General features: G+C 53.3%; 1 protein-coding gene across 1 annotated transcript; it reads right to left on the bottom strand.

Moving 5' to 3' along the window:
• Positions 1 to 7,599: 7,599 nt before the first annotated feature.
• Positions 7,600 to 12,082, bottom strand: HAPLN4 (hyaluronan and proteoglycan link protein 4; the record flags this gene model as incomplete). The annotated part of the gene is made up of 5 exons (XM_082836519.1): positions 7,600 to 7,991; positions 8,382 to 8,714; positions 10,306 to 10,668; positions 10,947 to 11,067; positions 12,059 to 12,082. 5 exons carry the CDS (start codon positions 12,080 to 12,082, stop codon positions 7,600 to 7,602), a joined length of 1,233 nt encoding a protein of 410 aa, XP_082692645.1.
• Between the last annotated feature and the right edge of the window lie 684 nt (positions 12,083 to 12,766).

The raw sequence follows: 12,766 nt of genomic DNA, 5'->3' as shown, positions 1-12,766 counted from the left end.
GTGTGTTTGGATTCGCACTAAGGAATTGCTTTTACCACCAGAGGTTCAGATTTAGTAAACTGTCGGATGTCCTAAATGCAGGCTGAAGCCTATAGTGAAGGTCACTGGCTTTGGGAGTAGAAAATTACATGGACGCACACGGCTTGAACTTGATGACAGCTCTTCCTTCACCTTGGACTTCAGCCTAAGTCAGTCCTTAGTCTTGGTGGATGAACTGAGTGTGGAATTCCTATGTATTGAATTTTAGGAATGTTTTTAGAACAGCATCCCTCCGTGCCCTCAGAGTTAGGGGTCAGAATAGTCAGAGGAATTTGTGGGCAATGAGGGGAAGCTGTATTGCTTGCCCTCTCAGGTCTAGTCCAGTGCTGAGATTTGGTGGTTCTGCATGTGTGGTGAATTTTATACACACACACACACGCACACGCACACGCACACGCACACGCACACGCACACACACACACACAGATGAGAGGATGTTTAGGGCTCAACGAACCCAGATTTCTTCCCCCTCCATCTCTCAGGGAGACAAAGAACCTCCTCCCTGGGCCAAGGAGGTGCCAAGTTTTCTAGCTCGTTGCCATATCCATCCCTCAAGCAGACATTGGTAATGCCCCTGCCATGGGTCCCACCCCTACCCCTACTCTATTCCTGTTTCCTCCATTCATCGCCTGGTGGACTAGAAATGCTTAAAACTTGAAGTAGTGACATCTACCTGCGGTCACGTAGAGAGATGTGCAGTGTTAAAACGGAAACACACACACACACACACACACATTTTCCTCTTAGTTTTTTAATTTTTTAAGCAGTAAAGAACTCACCTTGCCTTCCTCCCCAGAATCTGAAACCTGTAAAAACTTTCCCCAAGCCGGAAGTCGGGATTCAGCTTCCTGATCTCTGGCAGGAAAGAGCCACAGCTTTTCCTCCACGTCCTTTGTCCACTCTCAGCCTCTCTAGTCTGGGTAACATCTGTGGATTAGTGTTAAAAACCACAGTGGAGAATGGCCCTCTGCAGGAAAGAAAGATAAGCAAATATACAGTCCATCTAAGGGTTCAGTAGAGAAAGAAATGTGTTGGCTTAGCCTATATCCCTCCTGGGAAGTACTAATCATAATTGACAACTATGGAGTAGGTACCATGCCAAGGACTTACACACACTGCCTTCATGAATCTTCTCAACAGCCCAGTGACTTAGGAACCATTACTTTCCCATTTTACACAAGGCAAAACTGAGGCTCAGAAAAGAGAAAGGCACTGGCTTGCAAGACAGGAATAAGGATTCGGCCCTGCCTCTGGCTGACTCCTAACCCTGCTCTCTATTTTGGGGGGAAGGAATTGAAACATAATCATGCTCTAACACACAGGAAGATTTAGGAAAAGATTGAGAAGTGCAAACTAGACCTGCATCCTTGACCATGGTCTTTAGTGTCCCCTGCTATAGACATTATCCACTGTCCCATGTTATGGTTATTGTTGAGAAAACCCAGGGATATAGGTTTGCCTTCTAGGTTTGATAATTCCTCTTGGTTTAAGAAATATAAAGACAATAACACATCTTCAGTCATCCATGTCACAAAAGAATTTTCCTTTGTTTGGAGTGGGGGGCTCTGGGGATGCAACTTTTTTGGGGGTGTCTTGGTTTATGCTCCTTACCCTTGACCACCTCAGCCCCTCGCCCTGCCCCCACCCCAGCTCCGTGGTGGGAGGGGGCTCTGATATTTTCTAAGGTGGGTGGTTTGTCTCTTGGTCTTTCCCTCTGAGATGTGCGTGTGTGTTTGCGTGTGCCGCGTGTGTGGCATGCGTGTGAGTGTGTGTGCGCGTGAACAGCTTTGGATTCTGTTGGTTATGCTGTCAGCTGCAGTGTTCCGTGGGTCTGTGGTATCTGACACTATGGACATTAATGTACTCCTTGGACATTTTAATAAAATTTTTTAACAGTTCAACCTGCCTCCTGACACCTTCCTTCATTCATTTACTCAGCAAGGACTTACTGGGCAGCTGTTATATGCCGTGTACTGTGCTGGGTGCTGGGAAGATAGTGGTGGACAGAACAGATGTGACCCCTGGGAGGTGGTCAGGGGAGGCTTCTTAGAGGAGGTGAATGGAATCTAAAGGATGAATAGCATTAACTAGACAAAGAAGGGAAGAAAGGAAGAGAGTTTCAGGCAGAGGGAAAAGTAAAAGTGAAAATCTTCTTGCAGAAGGGAACATGGTTCATTTGAGAAACAGCAAAGAGTCCATAGCGGCTGGAGCGGAGTGACAGAGGTAGACAGTGGAGGGAGATGAGGTCAGAGAGGCAGAGGATGGATCACTCAGGGCAATATGGGCTGTAATGAGAAGTTTGGGTTTTATTCTAAAGCAATAGTGGCAACGAACAACATAAACAAGGACAAAAGGTGAATGCCAAGCTTGGAAACAATTCTTCAAATCAGAGATAAAGGAATTTTGCCTTAATATATAAAGAGCTCCTACAAATCAATACGAAAAACCCCAATAATCCAATAGCCAAATGGGCACAGGATATGAACAAAAAGCTCAAAGAAAAGGAAATACAGATGGCTCTTAAACTACAACATATGCTCAACAAAATAATACACAATTTTCAGATCACCAAGATACACAAATAAGGACATATAAATAAAAGGGAATAAACGCATAAATCTCACAAGAGAGGGGCCTTGCATATTTCAATGATGACAATGTACCTGAACTGAGAATGATTTATGATTTACTCAACTTCCTGCATCTAAAGTCAAAGTGGAGGATAGTCAGCTTCATATAACAGGTGAGTTGCAAGTGACAACCACAATGAGATATTATTTTTCACCTATCAGGTTGGCTAAGGTAACAAGTGATAACACATGATGCTACTGAGGACATATGGAAATAAGTAGGTACATCTGTTACTGATGGGCTATAAATTGGCCTCACCTCTAAGAAGAGTTGGAGATCACTAACAAAACGGCAAGTTTTGACCCCTTAATCAAACAATTCCTGCTATCATCCTCCAGTTATACTTGCACTTATGTGATGACCATGGTACTTATTACTAACAGCAAAATATGGGAAACAATGTAAATGTCCACCATTAGGAGACTGATTACAAAGATTATGGTGCATCCAAACAGGGACTACTTTGCCAAACTTCAAAAGAATGCTGGTTGGGCTTCCCTGGTGGCGCAGTGGTTGAGAGTCCGCCTGCCGATGCAGGGGACACGGGTTCGTGCCCTGGTCCGGGAGGATTCCACATGCCGTGGAGCGGCTGGGCCCGTGAGCCATGGCCGCTAAGCCTGCGCGTCCGGAGCCTGTGCTCCGCAACGGGAGAGGCCACAACAGTGAGAGGCCCGCGTAACGCAAAAAAAAAAAACAAAAACAGAATGCTGGTGGGGGAAGGGGGCGGAATTTACATGCTGAAGGAAACCAGTCCCCAAATATATTGTTAAATAAGAGTTACTTCAAAAGTGTATATGAGGGCTTCCCTGGTGGCGCAGTGGTTGAGAATCCACCTGCCAATGCAGGAGACACGGGTTCGAGCCCTGGTCCGGGAAGATCTCGCATGCCACGGAGCAACTAAGCCTGTGCGCCACAACTACTGAGCCTGCGCTCTAGAGACCGCAAGCCACAACTACTGAAGCCCGTGCACCTACAGCCCACGCTCCCCAACAAGAGAAGCCACCGCAATGAGAAGCCCACGCACCGCAACAAGAGTAGCCCCCGCTCACCACAACTAGAGAAAAGCCCGAGCGCAGCAACGAAGACCCAATGCAGCCAAAAATAAATAAATAAATTTATAAAATAAAGTATATATGGCACACAAATGTTCATAGCAGCATTATTCACAATAGCCAAAAAGTGGAAACAACCCAAATGTCCATTAACTGATAAAAGAATAAAGAAAATGTGATATATATACATATATGTGAACATTATTCAGCCATAAATATTATACTGAGTGAAAGAAGCTAGACACAAAAGGACACATACTGTAGGATTCCACTTATACAAAATGTCAAGACGAGGCAAATCCACAGAGATGGGAAGTAGATGAACAGTTTTCAGGGCATGGAGTGGGGAGGGAGGAATGGAGAGTGATTGCTTAATGAGTAGGAGATCTTCTTTGGGGTGATGAAAATGATAGGGGTGATGGTTGAACAACACTGGGAATGTACTAAATGCCACTAAATTGAAGATGTTTCAAATGTTTACAATGGTGAATTTCATATTATGTGAAGTTTTACAACATAAAAAATATATGTTGCATATTTTCATTTGTGTAGAAGTGGGGAGAAAACAATATATGCATGTTTGATTGAATGACTGTAAAACATCTTTTGAAGGACATGTAAGAAATTTTAGATGTCTCTGAGAAGTGCACTGGGTGCTGGAAGACAGGAGTGAGACATTTTTCTGAATAACTAGCTTCAGGAGTGGCTCTACCCTGGTTGCCATCCTTAGGTCTCCTCCAGGTGGACCCTCAAAGACCTGCAATCCAACAGTGCAGAGACCCAGCAGAAAGAGGGTTCCCTTGGTCCTATTGGTCCGTCAAAATCCCAGGCAGTCTCATTGGTCTGCCTGGGTCCATGTCCACCCCTGGACCAATTAGGGTTGCCCAGGAAGATGAGCCACAGCCCTCATTGCCCAGTGGAGTCAGCCCCTCTGACTCACAGAATGAGAGGAGGGAAACTTACATACCCCAGGCAAAATCAGGATGCTGGAACCCATGGAAGGGAGAAAGGATGTCAGCAGGGAAAAGGCGGGATGAAAGAAATCTCATGCACTCATCTCCAGAAAAATGCCCCTACCATTCCTCTAGTCAAGGAAGCTAAGGCACAGCTGGAGCCCAAGGCAGTCTAACCAAGGGACTGGACCCTGGCTTCAGATGAGTGGTTGGAATCTCTAGGAGTTCTGTCCCATCTGACATTGAAGCATGAGCAGTTAACGACCACCCCACTTCTACAACCATATCAGACATTTACACTTTTTTCCTCTTCTCCCTTTCTTTGTATGCCCGAAACGAAACTTTCAATACTCCTCGGCCCACACTCTCCCTACCCCCACCTCCACACCCACCCCAGGGAAAATTTGCAACTTCTCTGCCTTCCTGATGCAGGAACTCAACACCCAGTTTCACACACTTCATTCCCAGGGGACTGAGAGGAATCGCTGGATTGGTTAGTGACCCAATTAGGACAGGGCTGAGAAGGGCCAGACCCATGGGAGGCGGCCCAAGAGACAGAGTGAGGGAACGACGATGGGGGGGAAGGGAGGGGAGAGAGATTGGGGATAGGGAATGGTCCCGAGGAATGAGAGGAGACGCTTCCCAACTGAATCATCACCAAGCACCCCCAGCTGAAAAACATTTTGTCCACCAAAGTGCATTTTTGAAGTAACTACCCACGAGCTGTCTCATTTTCTCATTCATCAAAAAAAAAAAAAATTTATTGAGCCCCTGCTGTACACTTCGCACTCACTGGGATCTTAGAACAGCCTTGATACAGAGGAGGAAAGAGGATCAGGGGTTTTGTCACTTGGTCATAGAGGCAGGATTCGAACCCAGGCACACCTGGTTCCACAACCCACAGATGGGTTTCCTGGAGATGGATGTGACAATATGGAGGGCTCCAGGAGGGACCCCAGTGCCACTCCAGGCAAGACCTCGAAACTGGGGTCTCCAAAAGCTGGGGTGGCCTTGTTCATGGACAGTCTCCCTGAGCTAGCTGTTAACACTGGGGAGTTTGGGTCCTGACTTCTTAGCACAAATTACCCTTTAGAACATGGAGCTCAGAGAGGATTTTGAGGTTTAAAGACAATTCAACCTCTCCTGGACCTCTAAGAAGGAAAATGTCGGGGGAGGGAGGTTAGAAAAGGAGAGAGGAACTCAGTGAGAATGGGGATGTGGTCTCAGAGAGGAAGCGGGAGCCTACTGCTTGCATAGCACAAAGGGTAGGGGCACGCCAGAGCCTCAGTTTGTTCATCTGGGTGCTGCAAGGGTGTCTCGTGAACAGCTGTTGTCTGGGATATAGTTAGCGTGCAAACGGAGGATATCCAGCAGCTCCAGAAGTCCACCTGGGTCTGAGATGCTGCCTGGAGCTGGGCCCATCTGGTGAAGGGGCAGCCATTAAGCCCTATGGGGCACACAGTTCGGGCCCATGGTAAGAAGTTCCTGAGAACTGGGAAGTCAGTTGTCCTGGGGACGACGTTGACAGTCTCTATGGTGACAGTTTGGAGGGGCGGGCCCTACCGACAAGGGAAAGCCTAGGGGGACAGGTGTTCTGTTACCTCAGACACCGGAATGTGGTCTCCATGGCAACAGCTGCCGGGGGCGGGGGGTGGGTCCAAGCCGCTTGGGGGCGGAGCTTGGAGGGTAGCAAGGAGCTGGGGCACCCCGCGGAAAGGAGCAGCCTGTTTCCATGGTGAGAGCTGGAGAACCGAATGTTGGGTCACTCTCAGGACAGTTAGGGGAGGGGGTGGTCTCCATGGCTGTTGGTCAGGGTGAGGACAGTGGGAGTGAAGTTGTAGGTCTCAGGGGTGAACGTGGGTGAGATAGTAAACGTGCGGTGTCCATGGTTACAGCTGGAGGAGGGAGGTACTAACTCCATGGGTGTGACTGATGAAGGAAGGGCTGTGTGACTCTAGGTGACAGGTAGAAGCTGGGCTGGTCGCCTTGGTAACAATGGGAAGTGGGGCAGCTTCTCTCTGTAGTGAATGACATAGATTTTATGGGTCTCTGGGCCTGGGAGATGGTCTCTTAGGCGACAGCCAGGAAAGGGGCCGTCAGGTGAAGACGAATTTGCTGCCTCAGAGAGATACCTAAGGGATGGGCCACGGCTGCCAGTAATGCGAGCCAGCTGGGGCGTGTCAATCTGTCTTAACAGTGACAGACAAGGGTGGTGTCCCCTGAAACTGGAGGGGTGGAGCTGTTCTCCACAGTGACCTGGGGACACGACCTGTTACTATGGAAACTGGGGGACTCGTGGGAGAAGGGGGGAGAATGGGAGTAACCAATCTCCAGGTCACCCTAGAGGAGAGGACAGGAGCCCACAGTTTTCATGTGACCATGGTGGCATGGTCAACTGACGAACTCTGAGGTTTCTGGTTTCTCTACAGGTGATAGGGAGGAGGGTTCAGTGTCCCGGTGACCTTAGGGGACCAGTCTTCAATCTCCAGGGAGATGCATAGGACGTGTGCCCAGTCTCCTGATAATCCCGGGGGTCCAGCCTCCAGGCGACCTTGGGGGTAGTTCCAGAAGACCTCGCGAGACGTTTCCAGTGTTCAGGAGACCTCGGGTTCTGTTGGTCTCCAGTGGTTCTCAGAGGGTGTGCCCTGTCTCCTGGAGAAATTTGGGAGAGGAGAGGAATCCACTGTCCAGGAGAGGCGGGGCTTGGTCGATTTCCAGGGGACTCCAGGGGACTTGGCTTCCGGGACTGGCCAGACTCTGGGGACCTCAGAGGGTGTGGCCAGGGTTTAAGGACCGCAGGAGGCCTGGTCAACTTGCGGGGCACCGCAGGGTGCATGGCCAGTCTCCAGGGGTGTGGTCCATCTCCAAGTGGCCGTAGGGCACTCGGCCAGCCGCCAAGCGCCCCAGTGGTCCACGGCCCGGGCCTAGACGCGCAGCGGGGTCCAGGCGGCGGGGTCCCGCGCACCTCCAGCCCACCCGCCGCCTCCGGCCCAGCCCCAGCCCCAGCCACCAGGTGCGGGGTCCGGGGCACCAGGCGCGCGGTAGCAATAGACGCCGAAGAGGCGGCGCGTGGCGTCAGGAAAGCCGAGGCTGCGCACACCTGGCCGGCGGCCGCCGCAGCGCGCGCGCGGGTTCACGATGGGGTAGCGTGCGCTCCCGTCCGCCAGCCAGCCTGCGGTGCAGCGGTCCAGCAGCTGCAGCTTCCACGCAGCGAACAACTGCCCCACCTTGGCCACTGCCGCTCCGCGCGCCGCGCAGGCGCGCGCTGCTCCCGCGAAGGGCACGGGCCGCAGCGGCTTCAGGAAGAACACGCGGCCTGCAGGGGGGTGGGGAGGAGTGGTTAGGGCCGCTCTTGGGACCCGGCTTCCTCGGGATTCAGGACACCCTCCCGCTTGCAGCCTAGGACCTCAGCCTCAGGGCTCAGATACACCCCCTACCCTGAAGCCCGGGACCACAGCCTCGGCTAGAGCAGTGCTGGTGCCAGGCGACGTTTGATTGCCGTGCTTAGGCAGTACTAGGGAAGGGATCTCCTGGTTCGGACCCCCGAGGGCGGGTGTGGAGAGGAAGGACAGGGAGGGAGACCTGGGCGGAGTAGTAAAGACTCTGAGAGGGAGGGGTACCTGTATGTGGGTGGGGTCTCATACGCGGGGCGGGGCCCGGGCCAGCGGAGGGCAGGACCATCCTCCCAGGGGTGGAGCCTACGCACCCGGGAGGTTGGATGTGAAGCAGAAGGCGTCGTAGAGTTCCTCGGCGTTCTGGCGGTAGCCGTAGTTGCGCACACCCCCCGAGGCTCCGCCGCCAGCCCCGGCGCTCCCGGCCCCGCCCAGGCCGCCGCAGGGCTCCCGGGGCTGGCTCACCGGGTACTGCACCGAGCCGTCGCGCAGCCAACCCGCGTTGCACCAGTCCAGGCCGTCGCGCCAGGCCGCGTGCAGCTGCTCAGCCGACGCCAAGATGCCGTCCTGTTCAGCGCACGCGCGTTGCGCCTCCGTGAAGGTCAGCTTGTAGCGGCCTCCACGCGGGTGGTAAGGGAAGACTACGCCTGAGAGGATACACGAGGGTCAGCTCGGACCCCCCAACCCTCACCCACCTACCTGACATCTGTGGTGCCGTGTGACTCTTCAACCTAGACCTTTCAGGCCATCCCCTCACTATGGCCTCAGAGCTGACCATGCCTTTCCCCAGTTCACACCCCTCATGCTCGCTGTGCCTTAAGCTTACGATTCACTTGACCCTCCCCCTTGACATACTTAATCATGTCCACCTCCTTTCCACCACTGGAGACCTTTGTTCATGTTCTTTCCACCTTTCCACCTGTCGAACTACTATTCATCCTTTAAAACCCAGCTCCCACAACCCTCCTCCATTCAGTTCTACGTGCTTCTGACATTCTTCCAGCATTGGGACCTTCCTTCTTGTCAAATCCTGAGCCCACAAAACTGACTCCCTCACACTGGGAGCCCACGAAAGTTTGACCCGGAGCAAAGACCTCTTTGATCTCCAGCATTGTCCAGGACAATTCCCATTGGTTTCCCTTCTACCTTCAGTTCTTATAACTCGTCCCTCATCAGAATCACAGTCATCTCAGCTCACTAGCGTTCTGTGTGTCTGTGTTTGTGGGCTGGACCTTGGGGGTGCAGGTGCAGATGCTTCTCTCAACAGATGCAGGAAGGATCAAACAGCAGCCGGGGAGAAGAGCTGGAGCCTGACAGACTAGAGTTCCAGTTCTGGCTCTGCCACTCACTGGTATGTGCCCTGGTCAAGGCTCTAACCTCTCTGAGCCAGTTGCCCCTCTGTGAGTAATACCATCTCCCTCAGGGTTTTGGGGAAAATTAAATGAAAGCTCAGAGAGCTCTTCAGTCAAGCTCCTGGCACATAGAAAACACCCAATAAGGGAGAGCTGCTTCAGTAATTGTTGTTGTTTTTCGCTATTGTTGGGAAGTTCAGCAAGTGAGGGCTCTGAAATCTCTCTAGCATCTTCTGAGGTGGAGTGAAGAAGGCAAACCACATGGGAGGGAATTCTTCAGAGAGAAACCCTACTTCCCAGCTCCACAGTCAGCCAATCAGAGCATCCTATCTCCCAGGCACAGTGATTGGCCCATGGATAGGCAAATGACTCAAGCTGGGCCAATGAAGGACAACTCTGGAACTCTAGCTAGCACTCCTAGGAAATCAATTGCCAAGCTGGGAGGGTGGAAGCCTGGCACTACTTTTTGGTTCCATCAGGGGAAACTTGTCCAAGGAAAGCCCACCCAGGGAAACAGAGCTGAAGGAAGGATTTCTGACATGATGTGAATGCCTGGATCTCACTGTGCCTGGATCCTACCAAAGGGTTTCCCGGTGTCTTCATTATTGACACTTTGGACTGGATTATTCTTTGCTGTGGGGAGACTGTCCTGTGTGTTGTGGGCTGTTTACAGCATCCCTGGTCTCTACCCACTATATCACCACAACCTACTTCTAGATCTTGCCAATATCCCCGGGTAGCGAAATCACCCCAGATCAGAACCATTACCCTACCCCACCAAGCCGCTGAATTCCTTCAGGCCAACTTGATTTGATTTCTGTCCTTTGCAATACCCTCCTCTCTTCTCCCTTAGAAATGAGCCTCATCCTGCCCACAGGCTAGTCACCTTCCAGGTCCAGCTTGACCATGCCAGTGTCATCCTCCAGCTCGTTGGTGACCTCGCACTCATAGCGCCCATAATCCTGCAGCGTGACGTTTCGGAGAACCAGGGAGGCATCCCCGGGCCCATCGCCCTGCAGCTCAGCCCGCCCGCGGTAGCTGCCGAAGGCCCGGTGCTGGGCACCCAGTGCCACAAAGACATCGGCAAAGGCCAGCGGGTCCACCACCTTGGTCCACTTGAGGCGGACGCTGTCGTGGCCGTGGGCGGCTGCCTCGTAGTGGTAGCGGCAGGGCAAGACGATGGTGCCACCCCGGTGGCTGACCACCTGTCCCGGCGCTGTCTGCACCACCACCGAGCCCGACTCCCCTTCTATGGGCAACCAAAGAGGGTTAAGAAGAGGTTCTAGGGGCGGGGCAGGGGAACCTGGGGAGGGGGACCCAGGGAAAGGGATGTGGGAAGAAAACTTGGGTGCGGATCAGGAGATCAGAAGGGTAAAGGGGCTCCGTAAGGGGACTAGGGAGGGGGGCGGGGACTGTGGCCATCAGGACCGCCCAGCACCCTCCGTCCTCCCCGCTCCATGCACCCTGGTGATCCTACTTGGCCACGGTTTCTGCGGGGCAAGATCCGCTTCCACGGCCCTGACTCACCCAGCACGTGCACGACCTTCTTCCGGCCGTGCTCCGCTTCCGCGGCGCCGGTGAGCAGCAGGACTCCCCATGCAGCTGCCCAGAGCGCCCCGCGACCGAGGGCCGCCGCCGGAGCACACACCTGGGGGCACAGTGCGCTCAGTGCAGCCTCCTGGCCTTTGTCTTTCAGAAGACTAACTCCCTGGCCTTCCTTTCCCGCGGCGAGGACTTCTTACATGCCCAGGTCCCCAGCCCAGCCAGGATCCCAGAGGATTCCCCCAAGGAGAAGGCTAGCAGACCCTCCCACCCACAGACCCTCCCACTCTCCCAGGATCTCACACACTTGCCCTTGGGCAAAGCGCACGCCCCTGGACTCACTCTCCCTTAGTTCTGCACGGGCAACCCACCTGACCCCCTGACCCCAACACCAGAGCCTCGGAACTCCGCACCCTTCTCTCTTTCTTTTCTGGCCCAGGCCAAGGATTGGGGAGGAGGGAGGAGGGAGGAGGGAGGAGGGGCTGGAGCAGCGGCAGCAGCAAGGTTATCAGTGCGCCAGGAGACTGCAGCAAACCCGTGCAGGTGGGGGTGGTAGAGGCAGAGAGGGGGAGACACACAGAAAGAAGGCGAGAACGGGGAAAGAGACGGAGACAGAGAGAAAGGCAGGGAGAGATGGAGACAGAAGGAAAGTGTCACAGACAGAGGAAGGAAAGATGGAGAGGGACAGAGATACAAAGGGAGAGAGAGAAGAGAGTGCCAGAGGGAGACACGGAGAAGAGTTAGGAAAGATGGAGAGAGACAGAGATAGAGAGGGAGAGACAGAGACTGAAAGAGAGAAAGGAGAGAGAGCAACAGGGAAAGAGACACAAAGATAGAGGGAGATGGGGGGCTAGGGAAAGACAGAGAGACTCAGAGAGAGGGAGAGTAAAGGGACCCCCCCCCAAAAAAGGGAGAGAAAAGTAGGGAGAGACATAGAATAAGAGAAGGAGAAGCAGAGAGGGAGAGAGTGGGAGGGAAAGAGATACAGGTGAGAGACAGAGAGATGGGAGAGATGAGAAGGAGAGAGGGACTGAAGAGAGAAACACTGAGGGATGTAGATCAGAGACACAGAGACAGAATCCCAGAGAAGGACCTACCGAACCCACAGCCCCACTCACCATTCTGCCGGTGCGGCCCCCGACCAGCGGCCCCTATGTGCCGGGACTGCGCTCCCTGCACACGCAGGAAGGACTGGGCAGGTCCCTGCAGGCGGCGCAATCCCGGCGTCTGCCTGCAAGGGGAGGAGGGAGGTGGACGGGGGGGGGGGCGTTAAAGGGGACGTGGTGGCGCCTGCTGGGGGAGAGGTGATGATGGGCACAGACGGAGGAAGGACTGCCCTGAACAGTGAGTTCAGAGCCAGGTACCAGCCTCCCTGCTGGCTGACTTTGGGCCACCGGAGGAAACTTTCTGGGTCTCAGTTTAACGCTCTTTAAAATGGAGGAGGGGGGAGCCTGATGATGCCCTGCGTGGGCAGGGGGGCTGAGTAACCTGGGAAAGGGGCTTGGCTTGCACGCCTCAGTTTTCCCATCTGTCACTGGGTGACCATCAAAGGGTCCTGGGCCCCAGCAGCCAAAGGGTGCTCACTCTGCGGGATGCGGGTCCTACAACAATCATATACTCTGCAGAGGGACTCTGCCCCTCACTCTATGCCTCAGTTTCCACATCTGAGATATGGAGTGCTGGGTCTTTCGTGAAGATCTAATGGCTAGACATAGGTGCCTAATAAGTGTTGGTAAGGGCAGGGAGCAGGGGGATCAACCCCCTGACCCAGAGTGGTCTGGGCAGGAGTTACCCCTGAACCTGAA

The sequence above is a fragment of the Leucopleurus acutus genome (genome assembly GCF_964270905.1).
Source record: "Leucopleurus acutus genome assembly, chromosome: 3".
NCBI classification, from domain to species: Eukaryota; Metazoa; Chordata; class Mammalia; order Artiodactyla; family Delphinidae; genus Leucopleurus; species Leucopleurus acutus.
The sequence above is the reverse complement of the archived record's forward strand: the minus strand, read 5'-3'. Positions and strand labels throughout refer to the sequence as shown.